We start from the raw sequence: 25,094 nt of genomic DNA, 5'->3' as shown, positions 1-25,094 counted from the left end.
TCCCTCTCCCCAATAATCAGGGTTTTTTATTGATTCTACCTGATACAGCCACATATCAGAGCATAGCAGATTAGTCTGATCTGTTTTCAGACTTCTTTATACCCTATGCCCTCAGCCAATGAAACTAATTATTCTGATTATTTCCACTAGGAAGCATGAAGACTTGAAAATATTCAGTGCTAATGTTATGTAGAGGTTTAACTGGCCTGTGTGGTTGACTGGTATTATTCTGTCTCTGATATTTAACTTAAAGTATATTTGCTTGGAGTGTGTTCTCTTTTTACTTGATGGGTCAGTAAAGGCAGTTTATGTATGTTAACTTGAGGATTTCTAATATGATACACTAAATTTATATTGCTTGATTTATAGCCAGAGGAAGTAGCTCTAACTCTGTTTTATCCCCTTATATTTGCATCAACAGGAAGAAGGCAGTATCAAAGAAATTGCAATCACACATCATGTAAAGGAAGGACATGAAAAGGCAGATCCTTCCCAATTTGAACTTTTAAAAGTATTAGGGCAGGGATCATTTGGAAAGGTAAGTCATGAATATGTACTTTTTAAAAAGTTGTTTTTGAAAATTAATATATATTTCATACAAATGGGGAATGGAAATATTTTATTGAAATACTACTGATCTCCCTACAAAGCGATATTTTCTGTGTTTTTACAATTCTCGCTGTCAGTAAGTGTGAGAAAGTGAATAAAACCATTCAAAAGTACATTGGAAACTTTCATAAACTGGCAGTATTCAGTTCATTTTATCTTCAAGGCGTTCAGTTCAGTTCAGTTCAGTCACATAGTTGTTTCCGACTCTGTGACCCCATGGACTGCAGTATACCAGGCTTCCCTGTCCATTACCAACTCCCAGAGCTTGCTCAAACTCATGTCCATTGAGTCGATGTTGCCATCCAACCATCTCATCCTCTGTCATCCCCTCTTCTTTCTGTCTTCAATCTTTCCCAGCATCAGGATCTTTTCAGATGAGTCAGTTCTTCACATCAGGTGTCCAAAATATTGAAGCTTCAGCTTCAGCATCAGTCATTCCAGTGAATATTCAGGACTGATTTCCTTTAGGATGGACTGGTTTGAACTTGCAATCCAAGGGACTCTCCAGAGTCTTCTCCAAGACCACAGTTCAAAAGCATCAATTCTTCAGCACTCAGCTTTCTTTATAGTCCAAATCTCACATCCATCCATGACTACTGGAAAAACCATAGCTTTGACTAAACCGACCTTTGTCAGCAACCTCTCTAATTGCACTTCTCAAATGATTAAAAAATCATAAAATGTTCCCATGATACACTGGTTTCTTTTTGAGGCTTCATGTAGAATTGGAAGGTGATCCTGCGTTATATTCTAACCCTGCATGTCAGTCTTTCCTCTGGAGTATCCCTAATTCCAGCAGAAAGTGAGTTGGTACTTCCAAGGAAATAGGGTGCGGGATTAGCACCACAGTTATGAAATTAGGGGACTTCTAGCTTGTCTTTAAAGTGAGTGCAAAGTTTGCATTCTAATCAGTGATATCTGTGTCTGTTTTAATATCTAAAAATATTTCCCAAATCCACTGGCTGAAATTGCAACATCTTTATCATTTTTCCCCCTGTTGCATACCTCAGGAGCACTTCCTGTACTCCATTTTGGGAAATACAGCTTTATAATCACTACTACTTGACCTGTCTATCTAGTACATTTCTCAGCAAAGGAACTTTTCTGAAAGTTCATTCAACTTTCACCATGCAATGCTTCTTTGCCACCCCGCTGAGGAAGCATTTGAAGATAACATGTTTTGCAAGTTTCAAAACAACACGAGTTTTTCTCTCTTGTGTATTTTAATGGGACTATTTAGCAATTCTTGGCTAACATAGGTAAACGGTTACAGCTGTTAACTTCTTTCAAACCCAAAATGATATTTTTAATCCAATTAAAGATTAAGTAGACAAAAGAAGATAATGGTTGCAAGTTTGCGCTCTAGGTGAGCCAGAGGTATATTCTTTCTTTTTTTCCTACATACTTGCTATTTGTGCTTGAGCAAGTTACGGAACCTCTTCGAGCACCATTTCCCTCTTCTAGGCAGTCATCAGGTATTGAAGTTCTCAATGTTCCATTCTAGGCTCCCTTCTCCTCACTCTCTACCAGCTCCTAATTACTTTCTCTATGTCCACTGTCTTAATAAAACCCTTGTACAGCTGACCTAAGAGACTTGCACTTTCAGTCTAGATTGTGCCTCCAAGCTCTGAACTCTGTGTATAGCTACTTGTTTTTTTTCTTTTTGCATGCCTTAATGTCAGTTAAAACTCAACATGTATAAGACCAAACTCATGATTTTCCCCTAATCCCCAAACCTCTCCTGTTTCATTTTTCTCCATCACTATGAATGGCATCCATTCTTAACATATCCTTCTTGTCCCCACCCTTTCCTCTCCCCTCGCCTCTACCAATATGATTTGTCCACAAGTTTTGTTGACCTAGTAAAGGTTTCTCAAATCATGCCTGTTTTCTCTTTTTCCCTGCCACTTCTTCAGTCTGTGCCACCACCGTTTCTCCCTGACCTATTGAAGAAGGCTCCTACCTTGGGCTTCCCAAATTTATTCTTGCCTCAAGCCATTATTTACAGGGCAGCCAAGAGGAACTAGTCTTGTACTCCATCCCCTTAACCCTTTGGTAACCTCCCTTTGCTTTCAGGAGAAAGACGAATTCTTTAAGATGGTAGAGGAGCCCCTGATTCTGCCCCCTAACTACCTCATCAACATCACTTTATATACTTTTCGCTACCTGTGTTCTTGCCACTGGGCCTCTTTTTCAGTCTGTAAGCAAAAGCCTTTTGCATATGCTGTTCCCTCTGCCTGAAACACTGTGTCCCAGCCCCACCTCTTCCTCCTCTGGTTAGCGCCCGTCATGCTTATGAGCTCAAAGAAGTCTTCCCAGCCGTCCTGACTAGGTCATATTAGTCTCTTTTACCCTTGCAGAACATTACATACCTCATCTTCACAGCACTCACCACAGTTGCAGTCTTTTGTTTGAGTACTTATTTATTGACTATCTCCCGCACTAGACTGTATGTTCTATGAGTGCAGGGGCCATGCACGCCTTGTACCATGTCTTAGCATTGATCCTGTAGCACGGTACCTAACATATAGTTCTGGAAAGAATTAATGAGTAAATAATGTCCTACCCTCATGAGGTAGTAGAATTAAATCATGTAAGGTCAAGCACATAATATCTGCTATGAGATTGTATTATCCTGTAATTTATTATGGATAAACCAAAATAGATGGACTTATTTCAGCGTATTATATTTTCAGGGAACATAATATTGAAGTTTCCAGGAGTTAGCATGCTTCTCCCTTTATTTCTTTAAGAGTAACTTAAATACCTTACTAAAAATAGCAAACATTAAAAATAGGGCGTCTCCTTTCTTACTCATCCTCAAAAGCCAGTCTAAGCCAAGGAAACAGGGATGACCTGTCACAGCCTAGAATAGCTTCCTGGGGGAGTTAGAAAGGTCAGAAATGCTGGTGGGAGAAGATCCAATGGCATCTGGGACTGCTGCTGCTCCTGCTGTGCTTGACTGGTGACCTGCCAGAGGCAGCGGAATAAGAGGGCCCTGAGCAGAAGCACAGAGCTGGGTAACTGGCCCATTTCTTATCCCTATGTCACCACTGTGACTCTATGTGAACTGTTTCACCTCTCAAAGTCCTAGCTTGGGCAGTTATAAAATAGACATTGCTTAATAGGCCTGCTTCCCAAAATTATCATGAATGATGCATTACAAATCCTTGTGAAAGTCCTTTGCAAAAACTAAGATGTGCTGAAAGATATCAAGAGGATGCTTTCAAAGAAGGGTGAAGGAGAAAAAAAGGGTGAAGAAAACTTACAACCCATGAAAACAATATTTCTTGTAGAGTGACCCAAAGAAATTTGATTAGGGACCCTTAAGAATGAATAATAAATATCATATAAATCCTCACTATCCCTACCTAATTAAAATTTATTTCAGTTCAGAAATATTCATGATCTCTGACTGTCTTTAATATTTGAACATCATTCCTCCTTAGGAACTACCCTGACTGAGAATACACTTTTTCTCCCTAAGTTGGTTCACTTCTAGCTAGCTGAAAGAAAGTTTCACCAGGGGCCATGGTGAAGGGGGACAAGGGGAAAGATTTGGGTAGAGAAGCACACCCTGCATCGGGATTTCTGTGTACATTGTGGCACTTTTCAGTGAGGTCATTGCCCATTGTCTTTGGAAAAATTTCTCAAAGTGAGGAACTCTGCCTTGCACTAGAGTCAGTTGAATGGATCAGTTTTTGATTTTGTGCTAATAGTCTAGTGTGCTGATGCAGATAATTGAGAGCTGACCTTGATTATATTTGTGAAGAATTATTCCTTGATTATAGTTGTGTTTCTTCTTAGCATCTGTGGGAGCTCAACAGCACTGCTAGGAAAGAATGGGTAGGAGAAAAAAAGTTGAAATTCAGGTCCATTTAGCAAGTCTGTTTAAAAGTTTGATGGAAAAGATCATGAAACTCATGGTCAAAATGAGTAGAGGGGGTATAGTGATAGTTTTGTATTAGCCATGTTATAGTATGACCATGAGTTATTTAGAGCAGGCTTTATTCATTTTGCATAAATCTCACACTGAATTTTGGAAATATTTGGAAAATCAAGAACCTCAGTAACATACCTGGGAATTGTATTCTTAATATTTAGGTTATATTTGATTTTTAAAAGATGAGAAAGCAGGGTTCTGACTTAGTTTACATTAAATATTTATGAGTAGGCTTCTTCCTTATAAGTGTTTTAAATTGTTCTGCCCAAGTCAAAACTGCAGTGAGATATCACCTCACACCAGTCAGAATGGCCATCATTAAAAAGTCTACAAATTGTAAATGCTGGACAGGGTGTGGAAAAAAGGTAACCCTCCCACACTGTTGGTGGCAATGTAAATTGGTATAGCCACTATGGATGTTCCCTAAAAAACTAAAAATAGAGTTGCCATATGATCCAGCAATCTCACTCCTGGACATACATCCAGAGAAAACTGATTCGAAAAGATACATGTACCCCAATGTTCATAGCAGCATTATTTACATAGCCAAGACATGGAAGCAACCTAATGTCCATCAGTAGATGAATGGATAAAGAAGATGTGGTGTGTATATACAATGTAATATTACTTGGCCATACAGAAGAATAAAATGAATGCCATTGGTAGCAACATGGATGGACTTAGAGATTATCACACTAAGTGAAGTAAGTCTGAAAGAAAAAGACAAATATGCTATGATATCACATATATGTGGAATCTAAAATATGATACAAATGACCTTATTTACAAAACAGAAATAGACTCACAGGCATAGAAAACAAAGTTATGGTTACCAAAGGGGAAAGAGGATAAGGAAGGGATAGATTAGGAGTTTGGGATTAACAGACAGAAACTACTATATATAAAATAGATAAACAACAAAGTCCTATTGTGTAGCACAGGAAATTATATCCAATATCCTGTTGTAAACCATAATGAAAAAGAATGAATATATAAATGGAATCACTTTGCTGTATACCAGAAACTAATACATCGTAAATCAAGTATACTTCAATTTAAAAATAAAAATAAATTGTTCTGCCCAGTAAATGAGAAATTGTGGCATTTTTGTATATAGAAAAGACTATTCAACAGAATTGAATCAGCAGAAAATTATGGTTAACAGGAACTCCTGTATAACAATTTTTATGGAATCAGAATTTTTGTTCTGTTAAAAGCAGAGTAGTTACCACCTGTGTTATGCTTTAAACATGTTAGACTTTGATTGCTACATGTTTTGAAGATTTTTCTTTGTCTTACATGTTATATGATCTTCGGGGAATTGGCAAATAACAATAAGAAATGTGCTTACTTATATTGACACCTAAAGTTATAACCACTGTTTACAATTCATTGTGTTTATAATTGATAGATTTTAAGGAAAATAGTTAAGATATCAGAATCTTTCTAATAAGCTGTATTACAATAGGAGTCTTATTTTAGCAATAGCATAGTTTGTGATACTTTGTAAAACTTATTTTCTCTTATTTAAATACAGGTTTTCTTAGTCAAAAAAATCTCAGGCTCTGATGCTAGACAGCTTTACGCCATGAAAGTACTGAAGAAGGCCACACTGAAAGGTAAGCGCTACTGCAATTTGTAGTGTTCGTGTAGCATGAACAGACTGAAAAATCTCAATTGATCTCATATGATTTCTTAGCCAGTTACTTAAATTCTGAAATCTGTTCCTCTTACTGTCTTTAAATTTAGACTTTCTTTTAGTGGATTTTTTTCTACAAGACTAGTAATCATATGACTAGTGAGAATGGGAGTTACCATGTTTTGAAAGAAATATTACAAATTTTTCTTGGGCTTTAGGCAAATAGAAGTTTAGAATATTAAAACTAGGTTTGATACCTTTACCAGTTCATATTAGTATTTTAATATTTTTTAAATGTACTAATTAATTTATGATGCACAATAGCTTTTATTCTAAGGACTTTATCATTTTGACTTCTGGTCTGCAAATAAGTTTTCATTCTAAGCCTCTGATTTTGGGAAAAAAAAATCTAATGTCAGATTTGGTTCTTGTAGGTAAACAGTCTCTTAGAAAAAATTGTACCTAGATTTTAAAATACTTAAATCTTCCTTTTTTAAAAGTAGTATTGGTTTTTTTTTTTTTTTACCATATAACCTCTAATTGTTTTATGTGTTGATTCCTAACATCTCTTTTTCCTCTTCAACTTTACCTGTATTTTCTAAAGGTTTTAAAATGTTCTGGAAGGAATGTTTATGATGATCAGTTACTATTTCTGGTGTTATTCTTCCCAATTAGTAACTCGCACTGGATTTTACCATCGTTTCAAGAAATTTCACCTTCTTCTATAAACACCATCCATTGCTTCTGTTCTTTTGCTCCTTCCTGAATGTATTTTCTTTCCTATCTAGTCTCCACTTCCTGGCCTACTACTTAGTTGATTCTTGCTGGGACCAGGGCATTAAAATTATATCCTTAGTGTCCTACTCTATGTCACTATTTTTTTTGTAACTTCATACTCATGAATCCTATGTTATAAAGCTGCATTTGTTGTTCAGTCATCCAGTTGTTTCTGACTCTTTGTGACCCCATGGACTGCAGCATGCCAGTCTCCCTGTTCCTCATCATCTCCCGATGTTTGCTCAAGTTCATGTCCATTGCATTGGTGATGCCATCCAGCCTTCTCATCCTCTGACGTCCTCTTCTCCTTCTGCCCTCAATCTTTCCCAGAATCAGGGACTTTTCCAATGAGTTGGCTGTTTGCATTAGGTGACCAATATACTGGAGCTTCAGCTTCAGCACCAGTCCTTCCAAAGAGTATTTGGGAATGATTTCCTTTAAGATTGACTTGTTTGACTTCCTTGCTGTCCAGGAGACTCTCAGGAGTCTTCTCCAGCTTATTTAAGAGAGTTCATTTACAGAAGCAACAGAAGTAGTTTGTTTTCATGTATATAACAGCACTTGTGTTGTGCATAATATATATAAAGGAAACAATGAAACTCTGAGAAACCTAAAAGATATTAGGAAAGGAAAAACATGTCCAATTCCTTTTAGAGAAGGCTGATAAGATTCTCAGTATTCCTCTAGTCATCTAATTAGCTCCATATCCTCAAGATTCCTGTTGCATTTTCCTTGAAATATTCAAAATTTTACTTGAAAACATATGCCTCAAAGAGTATTCTAAAAAAGAAGAATAAGAAAAGAACAAGCTTTATCAGGCTTAAAGCTTATTTAAAGCAGTAATAATTCATTGTATTTTGGGGGGGGAAATATTATAAGTATATAAACCAGTGGGACAAAACAGTACAAAAGTATTATATATTAAAGTTTAATGTATTTGTTGCCAAAATATTGAGTAATTGCTGTGCTGTATGACAAAGCTTGTGTCCAGAAAATGAGAAATTTAATACTGATTTTATAAATTTTGCTTGAAATACTTCTGAACAACGTGGAAAAAAGTCAGTCTTCTCTTAAACCATATACCATAGTAAACAACAATCTAACTGAATTTTACAGTTTAACACATCCTAGGAAACTAGGAAACTAGGGCCTTAGAAAGCATCACTACGAACAAAGCTAGTGGATGTGATGGAATTCCAGTTGAGCTATTTCAAATCCTGAAAGATGATGCTGTTAAAGTGCTGCACTCAATATGCCAGTAAATTTGCAAAACTCAGCAGTGGCCACAGGACTGGAAAAGTTCAGTTTTCATTGCAATCCCTAAGAAAGGCAATCCCAAAGAATGCTCAAACTACTGCACAATTGCACTCATCTCACGCTAGTAAAGTAATGCTCAAAATTCTCCAAGCCAGGCTCCAGCAATACGTGAACCGAGAACTTCCAGATGTTCAAGCTGGTTTTAGAAAAGGCAGAGGAACCAGAGATCAAATTGCCAATATCCGTTGGATCATCAAAAAAGCAAGAGAGTTCCAGGAAAAGATCTATTTCTGCTTTATTGACTACGCCAAAGTCTTCGACTGTGTGGATCACAATAAACTGTGGAAAATTCTGAAAGAGATGGGAATACCAGACCACCTGACCTGCCTTTTGAGAAACCTGTATGCAGGTCAGGAAGCAACAGTTAGAACCGGACATTGAACAACAGACTGGTTCCAAATAGGAAAAGGAATACATCAAGGCTGTATATTGTCACCCTGCTTCTTTAACTTATATGCAGAGTATATCATGAAAATCGCTGGGCTGGAAGAAGCACAAACTGGAATCAAGATTGCCGGGAGAAATTTCAATAACCTCAGATATGCAGATGACACCACCCTTATGGCAGAAAGTGAAGAGGAACTAAAAAGCCTCTTGATGAAAGTGAAAGAGGAGAGTGAAAAAGTTGGCTTAAAGTTTAACATTCAGAAAACTAAGATCATGGCATCTGGTCCCATCACCTCATGGGAAATAGATGGGGAGACAGTGGAAACAATGTCAGACTTTATTTTTTTGGTCTCCAAAATCACTGCAGATGGCAATTGCAGTCATGAAATTAAAAGACGCTTACTCCTTGGAAGGAAAGTTATGACCAACCTAGATAGCATATTAAAAAGCAGAGACATTACTTTGCTAACAACGGTCTGTCTGGTCAAGGCTATGGTTTTTCCAGTGGTCATGTATGGATGTGAGAGTTGGACTGTGAAGAAAGCTGAGCGCCGAAAAATTGATGCTTTTGAACTATGGTGTTGGAGAAGACTCTTGAGAGTCCCTTGGACTGCAAGGAGATCCAACCAGTCCATCCTGAAGGAGATCAGTCCTGGGTGTTCATTGGAAGGACTGATGCTGAAGCCTAAACTCCAATACTTTGGCCACTTCATGCGAAGAGTTGACTCATTGGAAAAGACTGATGCTGGGAGGGATTGGGGGCAGGAGGAGAAGGGGACAACAGAGGATGAGATGGCTGGATGACATCACCGACTCGATGGGCATGAGTTTGAGTAAACTCCGGGAATTTGTGATGGACAGGGAGGCTTGGCATGCTGTGGTTCATGGGGTCGCAAACAGTCAGATATGACTGAGTGACTGAACTGAACTGAACTGAGGAAACTTGTGAAGAATGTTGAGCAAATCACAAATTATAAGCAGGTTGACAATACAAAAATTTTTGGCCCTTCATATAATGAAAAGCAGTATAAATAGGAAATCAGGAGATTATTTGCCTCAGATATTACAAAATAGTAATATACAAGGAATTTATTAAAAGAGTCCTACTGGCCAAATCTAGGACAGTTTAGACATTGCAGTAATTAATGATAGTGATCGATTACAACCCACTGAATAAAGAATCCATGGGTTAATCCATAAAATAATTCATGGAGAACAAGGGAAATCTCTTTCTTACAGTAGAATTCCAACTAATAAATGTAAAAGGAATGATTGGGTTAGGAGTTCCTAAGAAATAACATTACAACCTCCACCTACAGGCCTTTAGAATACATTTTATATAAGGGGATAAAATAAACCATATTTGGAAAGATGCCTCAGTTTTCTGATAAATGCTTGTAAAATAATGAGTTTTTTCATATGATGGCAACATAAATTAGAAAGCTGTTTTGCATTAAGTATAGCAAGCCATTATTGCTGCTAAAGTAACCTGAGGAAATAATCTCAAAGGAAGATTTTGTGCACTTGCAATTTTTTCATTGCAACAGTATTTACAATATCAAGAATTTTAAATATTATAAATATTGAAAAATAGAGAACTTTTAAGAAAATTACGGTATACCACTTAATAGAATATTATTTAAATGAACTATTTCAAATGTGAGCATAAAAATAAATGTAATAAAAATTTGCAAGTGAACATTATAACAAATTTGTCTACCTAAATTATATAGATATAAGCTATAGAAGAGACCATAGAAAAGTGAAGATACTTGACATATTGGAATTGTAGGTTGCTGGTGTGTTCTTAAATTTAATTTTTATTTTTCTCAAAGTAATCTGCATATAGAGTCTTGTAAAATATCAGTGCTTTTCCTATCCTCCTCCCTATCCCAATTCTTGACCCTCAGAGACAATGACTTCAATCTCTTTAGCTGCTACTTATGTCTTTTACCTCTACATTCAGTATTCTTATATTGTAATTCTTTGCCCATTTTCATTAGGGGACATAATCTTTTGACTTCCTACCATGGAAGTTTAGGATTTAGTTCTTTTATACTACCATCTACACACAATTTCCCTTTTCATGTCCTCCTAGTAATATTTCCATGATGCTTTATAAAAACTGTTCCTTGCTGAGCCAGATAGTATACTGAAGTCACATATCCTTCACAGCTTTGCTGATTAGATCTCCTTTTTTAAATTCTGTATCTAACTTTTTCTGAGTTTGCTTTATAGTTTTGGTGGAATACATCTTCTAGGAGGTACTTCAGAAACGTTGGACAGTAAAATTTTTGTAACTTTACATGTCTAACAATGCCTTTATTCTACCCCCTCACTTAATTTTTAATTTGACTAGATGTAAAATTCTAGATCAAAAATAATTTTCCCTCAGAAATTTGGAGACATTGCAGTTATGAAATTTATTGCCGTTCTGGTTTCCAGTCTTTTGTGTGTAAGCTGCTTTTCCTCTTTAGACGTCTTTATAATCAATCTGCTCTTTATCCCTGGTGTTCTGAAATTCTTATAATGGTATTTCTTTAGTGTGGATTTTTAAAATTCATTGTACCAGAAATGGGGTGGTCTCTTTCAATCCAGAAACTCATTTCTGCAGTTCTGAAAAAATATTTTGTCATTTCTTCTCCATTTTACAACTGCTACTCTTTGGATATGTTGAACCTCTGGGTTCGTTGATTAATTTTTATTTTTTTCCTGTTTTCTAGGAAATGTTATCAACTATCTTCCAACCCTCTATTGACTTTTTGTTTCTACCATTATTTTTAACTTCCTAGATTTTTCCTTGTTCTCTAATTATTTCATTTTTAAAAACTTTTTATTATGGAGAGTGTCAGACATCTACAGAAAGAAACAGAAAAATATAGAGAACCCCCATATACTCTTCTTTTACCTTCCATATTTCTCAACTCATGATCAATCTTTTTTATCTGTGTTCTTCCACTTCCCCTGTTTTGATATTTGAAGCAAATTTCAGACATTGTACAATTTCTTGCATAAATGTTTTGGTGTGTGTCTCAAGAAGATCATGACTCTTTAAAGAAATAATATAATTCTGTGATTATATCTGAAAAAAATTAATGTACAGATGTCTGATAACTGTTCAAATTTCCAGTTGTCCGTATTGTTAGAATTCATTTTTCTTTCTGCAGTTTGTTTGAATCAGGATCTATACTTTTCTATTTATGTTGGTAGCTATTTTTCATGTTTAGAGTCTTTTCTTAAATTCTTGGGAATTCTTTGCTATCTTTCCCTCATTTAAGAGTGAGGTACCAAAAAGCTGATTGGAAGGGATTTTGTGGCAAGAATTTTCTGAATTCTCATTGGCTTCTTTTCCTTAAGCTTAGATTTTAGCTTTCTCTGATCTGTTTTGTGAGTTTATGTGTAATTTTCCCATTATTGTAATTTCATTAGGATTTTTGAAAGAAAGTAGAAAGTAAAACATTAATGTTTAATTAGAAGTCTCTTTTCATTTTGAAGTTTCTATTAATACAGTGAATGGGGTCAAAAAGAAGTCAAAAGTGTTAGGTTGAGTTTATAGGGACTCTTGTCCTAATAAAGTAATCTGTGGGCCTAAAAGGTTTTGTAAACTATTGATTAAAGCATTTGCTTAAATGTAATTCTAGACACACAAATAGCATTTCTTCTTATTCGTTCTCATGTTCAAGTCAAGTCGAGTTTAAAATCTAATAACTAGTATGTAATAAAAATTTTTCCAGAGGAATGTAGTTGCTTTGCCAACATGAGTCAGTATTAACAACTTCTATTTCAGGATTTAGAGTTTAACCAATATAAAATTAGTGGTTCTCCTGAACCACTAATATCCTAATCAAAATTTTTGATGGTAGAATGATATATATTTGTCACTATGTCTTTATATACATAAAAGAAACCAGATTCGAACTATTGTACACACCTGTCTCCAACAAAAGGAAGGAATTCTTTAGTGAGTGAATCTTACTGTTCATTTTGAACTAAACAAGGTCTCATCAATGTTGCTTGTAAGGAAACTATCTGACAAGATAATCATAATAGAAAACCATCTGGTTCTAGCCTCTTATTTTATACAGAAGGAGGCAGAAATTCCCTGAACAAAGGATTTTACCAGGGTAACTCATCTAGTTATTAGCATGGCCACTAAACTATAGCTCTTAACTCCCAAGTAATTTTTTATAGCATTAGAAAAATAGAAGAGTGATATACAGTAAATATATTGATAGGTATTTTTGATGCTTACTGAGCAGAAGAGTGATTTTTATTTTTTTTATATTTAAATTACATCTATAAATCAACAAATAGCCCAATATAAAATGCATAAGATATTTGAATAGGTATCTATAAAAGGATACATGTGAATGGACAATAAACATGAAAATGTGCTCACCATGACTAGTCATCAGGGAAATTAAATTAGAACAAGCACTTCTGAGCAGAGGAGTGATTTTTAAATAATAAGCTTTGTATAATTACTGAAAGAGATAGAAATTTGAAATCTAGCTTTAAAGTAACCAGAATATAATCCAAGATTGTATGGGTAGTAAATGAAAAAAGGGCAGTTTGGGGCTAGAGTAGAATAGAATTGTCAGCAGACCTAGGTGATGAACCTCATTCACATAAATAGTAGAAAGGGCCTCTTGGACATGAGGCACCAGAGTAGTAGTGGTAAGACAAAATAATGAAATCAGAGATTGATAACTGAATTTGATATATCAACAAAGCAAGTCAGGTAAAAAAGCTGTATTGATATCAAAGCAATTGATTCCTTTTCTGGTTTTGCATATTTTTTAGTCACTGGCACCAAAATTTCCCATTTGGAGGTAGAAAACTGTTAGAATGGCAAATGGAGGATTTTTTTAAGCCTTGTTTATTTTTTCCAGAGGGCTTATATCTGAGTTTTAAATATCAGTAGTCACCTTTAATTGACAAGGAAATCAACTCTCTGTTCCCACCCCTGCCCCCCCAAAAGACTCGCCCATTCTGTTTAATCTTTGGCATAACCATGCAGTCTCTTTGGCCTGAAAAATAGAAGTTATGTGTGATTTGTCCTTATTACACAAGAGAAAAAAAAACTTTAATGATCATTTTCAACTCTTATATCCATTCAGCTACCAACAAGAGTACTTATCAGATGATTAGTCATCAGTTTACTTGTCTCATTCCCACCAGATTATGAGCTTCTTGAAGATTATTTTATTTGTATCTCACAGTGCCTGGCACACAGAGTTTGCTCAGGAAATGTTTTGTTGGTAAAAGAGATCTTTGCCCACATACAGGGTCAAATGTAAATTCATCCTGGCATTCCAAATTGTCAGGAATCTGAATCCTCCCTACTTCACATCCTCCCCCACCCCTTCCTTCTCCCCCTTCCCCTTCCTTCCGGCCCTCACCCCTCCACCTACACCCCCACCACCAGTTTCAACACTTATTAGATTCCTTCTTGCTCATCATGCATGCCTCCATGTCCTTGCTTGCACTGGTACTCTATACCTGAACTTTTCTTCTCTGTGTCCAATCCTTCTTGCCCATCTAAATTCTACTGTGAGAGTCCTAAACACCTCTTCACTGTAGCCTTCCTGTGCAAGTAAAACTCATCTTTCTCTTTTCTGAATTCTTGTACTTCTTACTGGTGGTAATGCATCATTTTATTGCTTTATCATATCCATGGCACTATAACTTTATCATATACATGGTGCTATAATTGAATATCTCTTATTTAAATCAGGCTCTGGGATATACAAACCTTATCTCAAATGGTCACACAGCCCCCAAAGATACAGTGGTGTTATCTCCATTTTATAGATGAAAGGTAATAGAGGCACAGAGATTTTAAGTAACTTGCTCTAGATAAAACAGATCAGTATCCAGATTTTTCTAATTCCAAAAATCTTTACTCTTTTAGCTGCACCACAGTATCTCCTCTCAGTATCTCTGCTCTCCTGGCCCCCTTAAAATATACCTTTTGGGGTATATCTTTCCTTCACCTTGTCTGCCACATATTTTAGATGCTTAATGAATATTTGTTGACTTGAGTTGATATGGTTGATAGGGAGGGGTGTTTAAACCTATTTCATATCTTTGTGTTTTAATATTTCATTAGCATGCCATTTTTTTTAAAGTTGCTTCTTTTTTGGCCAATTTTCATAACTTTGATCAAAACTCTGATGTTAAAGCCAACATCTAATATGTTCTCTATTTTTTTAATGTAGAACACAGGTTTTATAAATATATTCAACTTTTTCTAGTAATATAATTTAGTTTAAAAATTAGTTAATGTTGAAAATTTAAGAGTAATGAATAGTTTTATTTATACATATAATTTTATTTCTATGTGAATTCACACTTTTATACATACAAGCAAAATTTTACTTAATGTAGTCACCAAAGAGATTTTATTTCAAAGATTGTCTCTGGAAGCTATTGCAGTATAACCATATGTACAATATTTTATAGTTCGAGACCGTGTTCGGACAAAAATGGAACGTGATATCTTGGTAGAAGTTAACCATCCTTTTATCGTCAAGTTGCATTATGGTAAGTTATGAACAACCTCCTACTTCATCCTTTTACCTCATTCTCCCACTCCCTGATTGCATACAGATATACAAATGTATATAAATATTTACTTGTATATATTCATATATGTCTAGTAAATACATATAGTAAGTCATGGAAATTGAACCATTACTTCTTAGATAAATTTTAAAAGCTTTTATTGCATTTAACTTCATGTTTCTTTTAAACATTATAGTTTCTGAGTAATAGCCATAGGAATGGGTAATAATAATCATTTTTAAATTATAATAATGTGCCAATATTTTAGCCTAACTTAAAAGCAAGAAAAATCCCTAATATAGACATCCTGATGTTCTTATTATGTGTAATTAAAGCTAACCAGTCCACATTTTTTTTGTAGTTAAGTGACATGGTTTTTGTATTTTGTTTCATGGTTAAGTAAGTCTTTTCTGTTAGGAATTTTTCTTACTGACCACATGTTTTAGAACTATTGTATTCTTGAGAGACTGTTGCCTGAATAAAATCTAACAAATGTTCTAGTGGTTCCATAATAAAAAACACTGCATTTAACATTTCTACATGAAAACTAAGAGGCATTGGTGATTAACTTGTAAATAAAAATTAGTTTAGATCTATGATATAGTCATTATTGCTAAAATAGTGTTTATTTGTGAATGATTTGACCTAATGTGAGCCCCCAAAATTAAACTGTGAATTAAATGGAAATTTTTATTTCTTGTTTCAGCTTTTCAAACTGAAGGGAAGTTGTATCTTATATTGGACTTTCTCAGGGGAGGAGATTTGTTTACACGCTTATCCAAAGAGGTATATAATTAATCTCTATTTTAAATCTATTTATATGCATCCTGTTTTAAGTAAAGCTTTGTTATGCTTCAATATTACACTTATCATATTTCCTCAAGTGGCACACAATTCTTACGTTGAAGAATCAGAGCCAAAAAGAGTTATTTTCCTAACTTTCAAATTTATTCTGAAGGTAGATTTTAAATTGATAGACTGTCTTTTGTCCTGCTTCTTTTAGTTTTAGGTTTTTCAGAAGCAATAATATATCAACAAATATCCTTGAACAATCAGTAGTGGAAATTCAGCATGCATTGTAAAGATCAGTTTTCATTTCTAAGATTTTATTATGGTGGGGCAACAGTGGCACAATCTGAATATAGTTATTACTTAACAAAATGTAAAATTATTTCCCGCACAGTGCATGTTTAGCATTTAGTAAGTCATTAATTGGCTGGTGTAATCATCTTTGCAAATATCTTTCATAAGTGAATTATAGAAGAAACTACATCTAATTAGCATATTGATAACTTTTAATATTTAAATTGTAGGATGGAACTTTAAACAAAAATAGTAAACACCAAAAGAAAATAAAGACAGAAAAATTATTTTATTTTAGGTGATGTTCACAGAAGAAGATGTCAAATTCTACTTGGCTGAACTTGCACTTGCTTTAGACCATCTACACAGCCTGGGAATAATCTATAGAGACTTAAAACCAGAAAAGTAAGGAATCATGCTGCTAAGTTTAATACAATGTAATGTAATTATTTAAGTGGTAAAACAAAATAATGTTATTTCATAGAACTACCACAGACATCGAGTTAGAGTGCCTGTGCTTCACATTTCTGCTAACCCTCTGTATTCTCATACTTTTAAATTTCTGTTAATCAAAATATCTGTTCATGTTATCTTGTTTTCATTTACATTCAAATCTATTCTCATAGATTTATTGGCAGTTTGTCTTTTTGTGTGATTTTTCTGTTCATTGCCTTTGCTAGTTTTTCTTTTGGAACATTATTTTTTTCTCATTGATTTGTAAGAGACCATTCTTTATAAGCTAACATTTTACCATTTGACATATATTGTAGATATGCTTTTCTAGCTTATTTTAAAATTTTATATTATTTTAACCTACACAAGTATTTTTTTCTCAGGTCTACCAATCTTTTGGGATCTCTTCTATGGCTTCTATTCTTAGGAGCCATAATTCTCTAATTTGGCTAAATTCATGAGAATTTTCTAATTCTCATCAGACTTTTTTCTTCTAATTTCATGGTTTCTTTTCTTTTCTTTTTTTTTTTTTTACTTTTAACTCCATCTAGAAAATTATTGGTATGAGGGATGGCATGAAGCTAATTGTTTCCTCCAAATACCATTTATTGAAAATTTTCTTCTCGACATGATTTGAAATTTTTAGTGTGAATTGAGCAAGTTTTACATTACTTTTATAGTAGTGGTTACCAAGAAACTAATATTTAAAAAATTGCACACAGTTCTATGCTTTGTCAGTGTTTACTGTCTACCACTTTGAGCAAGAAAGGGTTTCTTTCCATCCTTTTTTTTTTAAGGATATGAACAAGAACCTGTTCTATCAAGAATTTTTGAAAATAGTTTTATTGAGATGTGGTCCACATACTCTAGTGTTCATGGCAGCATTATTTACATTTGCCAAGATATGGAAGAAACCTAACCGTCAACCAATAGATGAATGATAAAAAAGATGTGTGTATTTCTCAGCCATAAAAAAACAAAATTTTGCCATTTGCAGCAGCGTGGATGGACTTGGAGGGCAAGTCCCTATGATGAAAAGGACATCTTTTTAGGGTGTTAGTTCTAGAAAGTCTTGCAAGTCTTCATAGAACTATCAGCTTTTTTGGCATTAGGTTGAGGCATAGACTTATATTACTGTGTTGTTGAATGGTTTGCCTTGGAAACGAACCAAGATCATTCTGTCATTTTTGAAATTGCACCCAAGTACTCCATTTCAGACTTTTATTGACTATGAGGGCTACTCCATTTCTGCTAAGGGATTCTGCCCACAGTAGTAGATATAATGGTCATCTGAATTAAAATCACCCACTGCCGTCCATTTTAGTTCACTGATTCCTAATATGTCGATGTTCACTCTTGCCATCTCCTGCTTGACCACATCCAATTTCCCTTGATTCATGGACCTAGCACTCCAGTTTCCTATGCAGTATTGTCCTTTACAAGCATGAGACTACTTTCACCACCTGACACATCACGGCTGAGCATTGTTTCCACTTTGCCCCAACCTCTCCATTCTTTCTGGAGCTATTTTTCTGATTCTTCATAGTATGTTGGACACCTACTGACCTCGGCACTGACCTTTCAGTGTCATATCATATTGCCTTTTCATACTGTCCATGATTCTTGAGGCAAGAATACTGGAGTGGTTTGCCATTCCCTTCTCCAGTGGACCCCGTTTTGTCAGAACTCTCTGCCATGACCTTTCTGTCCTGGGTGGCCCTTCACAGCATGGCTCATAACTTCATTGAGATCCATGTGATTTTTTTAGTTAGCTTTCTATTATTTATCATAACCCATACTCAAGAGCACAATAAATATTCTTTATTTTTCTTTCTAAATTGTTTTCTAAAATCACAAGTTTGATTATCTCTGCCTTCCTTGCATGTAAATCTTTTATGATCTTCATTGCCCTTGAGAAGGAATCCAAAGTCTTTGGCATGCTGTATTGGCCCTTTACAGACTGGTCTCATTCATGCAATGTACATTTCTTTTTTTTTTTTTCAATGTACATTTCTTATCTGTGCTCTACCAGACACTGAACTACAAGATGAATAAGGTCAAAGTCTCAAGGAGCTCTCAGTTTACTGAAAAAGAAAACACTGGGTAATACCAATATACACAATAAAAGGATGAATCAGAGAAAAGCAAGGAGTGTGAGGAAGGTGTGTTGAAGAGAAGAGGATTGTGTAAGTTGTGTCAGAAAAAAAGCTAGGAAGGAATGACTAAGTCAGATGCTTTTTAAAAGACCAAGAAAATGACAACACATTTGGCTTAAATTTCCAGACCCTTTGTCTATTGTTCAAGCACTAGGGAGTTTAGTTAGGCTACCTGTGCACAAAGGCACTAGAAAGAGCAACTTACAGGAATAGGTTTTAGTTCCTTTCCTCCTAGTTCTCAAGTGTCCCTGGCTGTTTAATACAAGTTTATATCACTTTGTCTTTGGGATTTGTTATATGTGTGTGTCCAAAAGGATAGTTTTTCTCCTCCTTTTCCTTTGCCTTCTTATTCGCAGTCTAAAGCAATGTTTTGGAATGACTATAGTGGTCTGATGCTTAAGTAATTTCAGTTTTAGCTTCTAAAAATCTCTCTTTAGTGGTTTGGAAAGATTTTCTGACTTTGTTGTCTTTCAGCATTCTTCTTGATGAAGAAGGTCATATCAAGTTAACAGGTAAAAATCCTCATTTTATTAAAATAGTCTCTCCTGCTCTATATAATTTCCTTTAAGGTTGATCATGATATAAATATTAAGTAACATATTGTGTTAAAAACTTGAAGTAGAATTTTTAAGTAATTAATGTAAATATTGGAACTATTAATGTGAACTTTGGAAGTCAACGTTTGAACTTTGTATGTGCAAGTTACTGTAGGGTATTTATGAAGTTGGTGTTTATTTTCTCAGACTTTGGCCTAAGTAAAGAGTCTATTGACCATGAAAAGAAAGCATATTCTTTTTGTGGAACTGTGGAATACATGGCTCCAGAAGTAGTTAATCGTCGAGGTCATACTCAGAGTGCAGACTGGTGGTCTTTTGGTGTGTTAATGGTAAGGTTTGAGTTTTTTTTTTTTTGTATTTTTTTGAAAAGTTCAGTGGTGACTATGGTAGAAATATGTCACTTATTTTGTTCTATAGCAATTTTAGAAGATTTGATTGTGATTAAAATGATCCTTTTGCCTTTTTGATAAAATTTTATACTTACTAATACCTCTTATTTTTCTTTGTAGTTTGAGATGCTCACTGGTACACTACCTTTCCAAGGAAAAGATCGAAAAGAAACAATGACTATGATTCTTAAGTAAGTACACCTTGAGTGTGTATATTTTGATGAGATTTAAAAATCAGTGCTTCACACTAAAAAATGAGATTTTAGAGTGTTAGATATAGTACAATAAGTAACTAAGAAATTTATTGATATTATGATATTCATATTATGTGGTTGAAATATGAACAAACCCATATAATTATCTTCATGCTAATATTGAAAGCTTTACCTTTGAGATTTGGAATATGACAAATATACCCATTATTCTGCTTCTGTTCACATTGTTCTGCAGGTACTAGCAAGTACAGTAAGGCAACCAAAAGAAGTGCAGTTTAAGATTTAGAAAGAAGAAATAAAACTGTCATTGAGAATTCCCTGGCCGTCTAGTGGTTAGAACTTCAGACTTCCACTGGTAGGGACCCAGGTTTGATCCCTGGTTGGGGAACTAAGATTCTACAAGCCATATAACATGGCATGGCCAAAAAAAGAAAAAAATGTCATTTAGTTAAAATGATTGTGTCCATAGAAAATGCAAATCTTCATATAAATTCTTGGTATTAATAAGAGCTTGGTAGAGTTGCTGGATAAAGGGTCAATAAATAAAATCTATTTCATGATTGAATACTAGCGAAATAAAATGTAATTTTTTTTAAAAGATTCTGTTTACGATAGTATAAAAAATATCAAACCTAGAAATAAATCTAGAAGTTATTAAGAACTCAATGCAGAGAACTTAGAAAATGTATCAAGGTACTTCTTGCACATTGAGAAAACAGTACTCAGATAGTCATAGCAACATTACTTATAATAGCCAAAAGTTAGAAATTAGATTGTTAACAGAAGAATGGACTAATAAATTATGGTAAGTTCATACAATGGAATACAACAGGGATTGACTATCTATAAATATTTTAGACTTTGTAGGCCACACACAGTCTCTATCAGATATTTGTATTGTTTATTCTTTCTTTCTAACACTTTTAAAATGTAAAAACCATTTGCAGCTCAAAAGCCATACAAAAATAGGCTGAAGCTTTTTGCCCATGGGTGTAGTGTGCCATCCAGGAAAGAAAATTAACAAACCACGGTTATATACAACTTGGGTAACCTCATAAGAATGTTGAACAAAAGCAATTCAGATACAAAGAATGAATACTACATAGATGATTCTATTTATAAAGTTTTAAAAGCAGACAAACTAAAACATAGTTTTTAGGGTCCATATTTAGATGGCAAAAGCCTGTGGCAAAATAAGGAAAGTAGTTACATTGGATAAGTGGTTCTGGAAATCTTATATTTCTTGGTCGGATGACTGTTCACTTTGTGGTCAGTCATTGAACTGTGTACTTTGGTTTGGGGTTTTTGTTTTGTTTTTTGCACTTTATGTTATCCTCATAATAAAAAAAACGTTAAAAAGTATTTGCTATGTAAACAAATGTTCACTGAACCTTCATCACTCTTATCTACTCTGGCCCCTTTCTTTCAGCTAATACTCACACTCTAGTGTTGAAAAAATCAAACCATTTCTTTGACTTGGCCTTTTTTTCCAAGTTTCTGCAGCATCTTCCTGCATTCTTTCAATACAATGCCTCTTTAAAGAGTAGTCTATGCTTTTTGTTACCTGTTGGGCTATTTTAATCATAACCATGGCCTGTTTGTTGTTCACTTCTACCACCCTGTTGAAACGTCTCTCACTATAGTCATCAGTAATTTCCTGGTTGCTCAAATTAGTGACAGATTGTTTGAAAGGTGACTCTGTATCATTTGTTCCCACAGTTCATTCAGTAGATGATTGAGGTCTTGCTATATATATGTACATAGGATGCAATGTGAAACAAGACTGACAGGATCTTCTGTCGTCTCACAGAGTTTGCATTCTAGTGGGGGAAACAAAGGAATTACTCTAAACAAATAAATATAATAATTTACTATAGTAATAGGAGCAGTGGGGATAATAAGCCAGGGTACTCTTGAAGTGTGAGGGCAGGAGTCTTTTTAGGTGGGATAGTTAAGGAACGTCTCTCTGAGGAATATTTGACCCTGCTGGCCTCCTCCTCCCCACTTAGTTTTTCCTACTTTTATCTGTTGCTCCCACCTCTCTAACCATTCCTGTTTTGGTCTCTTTTGTTTGACTATACCTTCTCTGCCTGCCTTTGCAAAAATAGAATAATACAGTGAAGATACATATACAAATCAAGAGTCATCAAGATTTTGCTGCATTTTCTTTGTCTAGTCTTTTCTTTTTTTTTTTTCTTCTTTCCTGAGATATTCCAAGCATTCCATGTCATTTCTCAGCTGCTTCAGTTTGCGTGGTAATAGTCATCTAATATCAATCCTTAACCAGATCTTTCAGGTTTTTTCCAAAACTGTGCCCCAGATCAAGTTTGCATGTTTCCTTTGCTTATATTTCTTAAGCTTCTGTTCATTTAGAACAGTGTACTCCTGTTTTTCCCCTGCCATTTACTTGTAGAAATTATGTCACTTTTATATCATTTCACTTTCTAAATTTATCTTGTCAAAAGATAAGACCACTTCTCAGTATCTGAAACATAAAGTATAAGGGTGGTTCTGTTGCTTACTATAGTAAGGGAAAGCGATGGTCGTCCAGCAGCATCTCTCCAAGCATAGTAGACCACTGTTCTTATATAGGGTTTGGAGGAAGGGTGGAGTTCAAGAACTGGCAGGTTTTCAGGGCCTTAAGTGAGTTCACATCATCTGTAAGAGTGTAGTTCCTTGGGTGGGACTGTTGGTACTCAGGTTTGGTTATTGGAGTTAGTTCATTCTTGTTTGGCTAATTTTCACAGATGAACAGCAGTTATTGAATGGTTGGTTTGCAAGAACAAAAAGGAAAGGCTGTTCATCTAGGCAAATCATCTTTGATCAATTGACTGGTTCTGGTGACTTGTTACCATGGTTACATAACAATTAGTCTTTTCCCAGGAATGTGGATGTTTCTTAAATTTTCCTTGTGGTGTTTTTTCACTTATTCCTTTATCCCATTTTTGATTAAACTTTTTTGGCAAGATTATTTCCATAACTTGTGCTTTTGCACCCTATTACATCGTATCAAGAGACTTACAACACTGTGTTGCACCACTATATGTGATAAATTCTTGTGATTATAGCTGATCCCTCCATTGTTAAGTTCCATGTCAGGCTTTCATCTAATAGTTCATCCATTGATAATCATTACTTGAAACAGTTATTTTATTAGGGACTTTAAATGGTGTATTTTCTGTTATTGTTATTTTTTCATTTATTAGCTGGTGTTTTCCGAAATGATAAACTTTTCTTCATCAGGTAGGGTTATTTAGTTATCTTGAAATTAGATTCAAACAAATGCAAAATAAATATTTGATTCTTCTCTTAATTATTTCCAATTGTCACAGCCCTAGTTACTTCCAGTGAGGGTGATGTCCATTGTGAGTTGGGGTTTTATGTTACTTTTGACTTTTTCTTTTTCCTTTTTTTTAAAAACTATAACAAGCTCATGGGATTTAATAATCTGTTTGATTCAGCCAGTTGCAGTCATTACTTTTAATGCCTAAATTGTTCTTTTCCTGACCACCTTTTAAATGTTCTCGTTCCCCAGGGTTCTGATGTGCTTTTCTTCCCCCCTGAACTCACTTTCCTGGATATCAATCTTTCCAATAACTATTAAATATTTTAATTACTCCCAAGTCACTCTTTCTTAATTTACCAGACACCAAACCTGTATTTCCATTTACTCACCTGCATGTCTCACCCAAAACAAACGACATGCATGACTTAACATTTTTAAGCTAAATTTATCTTTGTTCGCTGTTCTGTTCCTGTTCTTGTATTCCCAATGAGCATTTCCATGCACCCTATTTCCCAAGCCAGAAACCTAGAAATCATTCTTAATTTCTTCCTCTTGCACTCACAGGTATTCACTAAATTCACTCTCAGAAATATTTCACTCTCCCAACCTTTCCTCTGTATTGTACTGCTTATAGCTCTCAGATCTCCTGCCCATGGTGATCTCCTACCTACACTATAGGGTCAAGCTTCTAAGTAGAAAGCCCACTGTTCACCACCTTTTACCACTCAAGATCATTCTGTACTTCCCTTGGCATTATCTTCTTGAAAATAAGTATGGTCCGTTAGTCCACTGTTTAAAGATCTCTACTATATTCGTGTTACCCAACACGGTGGTGTTTCCCCTTGTTTCAGTTGTTTAACATAACCCTAATTATATAAGATGTTAATAGGTATTGTCTGGAAAAGCGATGCTAAAAACATGTTTAGAAAAATACTGACTCTTAACTCACACTTATCAACCTTTCATATACAACATATTTTATGTCTCCAGCATGGGGTATAATGGATGAGATTCCACAAGCTCATTGGATCATGAAATATTTTGTTGTTATTGCTTAGTGTCTAGAGAAATTAATGTTATTTAGTAAAGTATTGAAGGAATACTGACCAAATGAATAGATTCTCAACCTTTAATTGCACTTAAGGCCTTTTAAAATCTCCCATATTAAAATAAATATCCCCTACGGTTCCCTTGAGCTTCCCTGGTGGCTTAGTGGTAAAGAATCCACCTACCAAACAGGAGACATGGGTTTGATCCTTGAGTCAGGAAGATCCTCTAGAGAAAGAAATGGCAACCCACTCCAGTATTCTTGCCTGGGAAGTCCTATGGACAGTGGTGCCTGGCGGGCTACAGTCCATGGGGTGACAGAAGAGTCGGACATGGCTGACAGACTGAGCACGCACACATGTTCGCTTAGCGCTCTTCACATGTGCCCTTCTGGGTTTGCCTCTTAATGTGTAAGGGTTATCTATACCCATCTTCGTCACTGACTATTGGGGGCTGTCTTTATGTGTATGCTCAGCTCTAAGCAGTGTCTAGCACACAGTAGCTTCAATAACAACTCACTGAATAATAAATGGATCTATTTCTGAAATAGAAATTTCTCTACTAGCCATTTTGTCCATCTCTGTTATTATTTTCATACTTATAGGATCATTGGTTTCCTTAATTTGTAGGTTGAGAAAAAGAATAAAATTATATATTAGAACTGAAACA

At 35.0% G+C, this 25,094-nt stretch overlaps 1 protein-coding gene across 6 annotated transcripts in view; it reads left to right on the top strand.

Moving 5' to 3' along the window:
* Positions 1 to 25,094, top strand: part of RPS6KA3 (ribosomal protein S6 kinase A3) — a 102,498-nt gene that overhangs the window by 51,151 nt on the left and 26,253 nt on the right. For all 6 annotated transcript variants that reach the window (XM_065916208.1, XM_065916210.1, XM_065916204.1 and 3 more), the window contains 8 exons: positions 422 to 538; positions 6,090 to 6,171; positions 15,138 to 15,218; positions 15,946 to 16,025; positions 16,621 to 16,727; positions 19,406 to 19,443; positions 19,675 to 19,817; positions 19,998 to 20,068. In XM_065916208.1, coding sequence (XP_065772280.1) covers positions 422 to 538; positions 6,090 to 6,171; positions 15,138 to 15,218; positions 15,946 to 16,025; positions 16,621 to 16,727; positions 19,406 to 19,443; positions 19,675 to 19,817; positions 19,998 to 20,068 — 719 coding nt within the window. The remainder of the gene's footprint in view (positions 1 to 421; positions 539 to 6,089; positions 6,172 to 15,137; positions 15,219 to 15,945; positions 16,026 to 16,620; positions 16,728 to 19,405; positions 19,444 to 19,674; positions 19,818 to 19,997; positions 20,069 to 25,094) is intronic.

This window comes from Muntiacus reevesi, chromosome X (assembly GCF_963930625.1).
Source record: "Muntiacus reevesi chromosome X, mMunRee1.1, whole genome shotgun sequence".
NCBI classification, from domain to species: Eukaryota; Metazoa; Chordata; class Mammalia; order Artiodactyla; family Cervidae; genus Muntiacus; species Muntiacus reevesi.
Note: the sequence above shows the minus strand (reverse complement) of the source record. Positions and strands in the feature narration are given on the sequence as shown.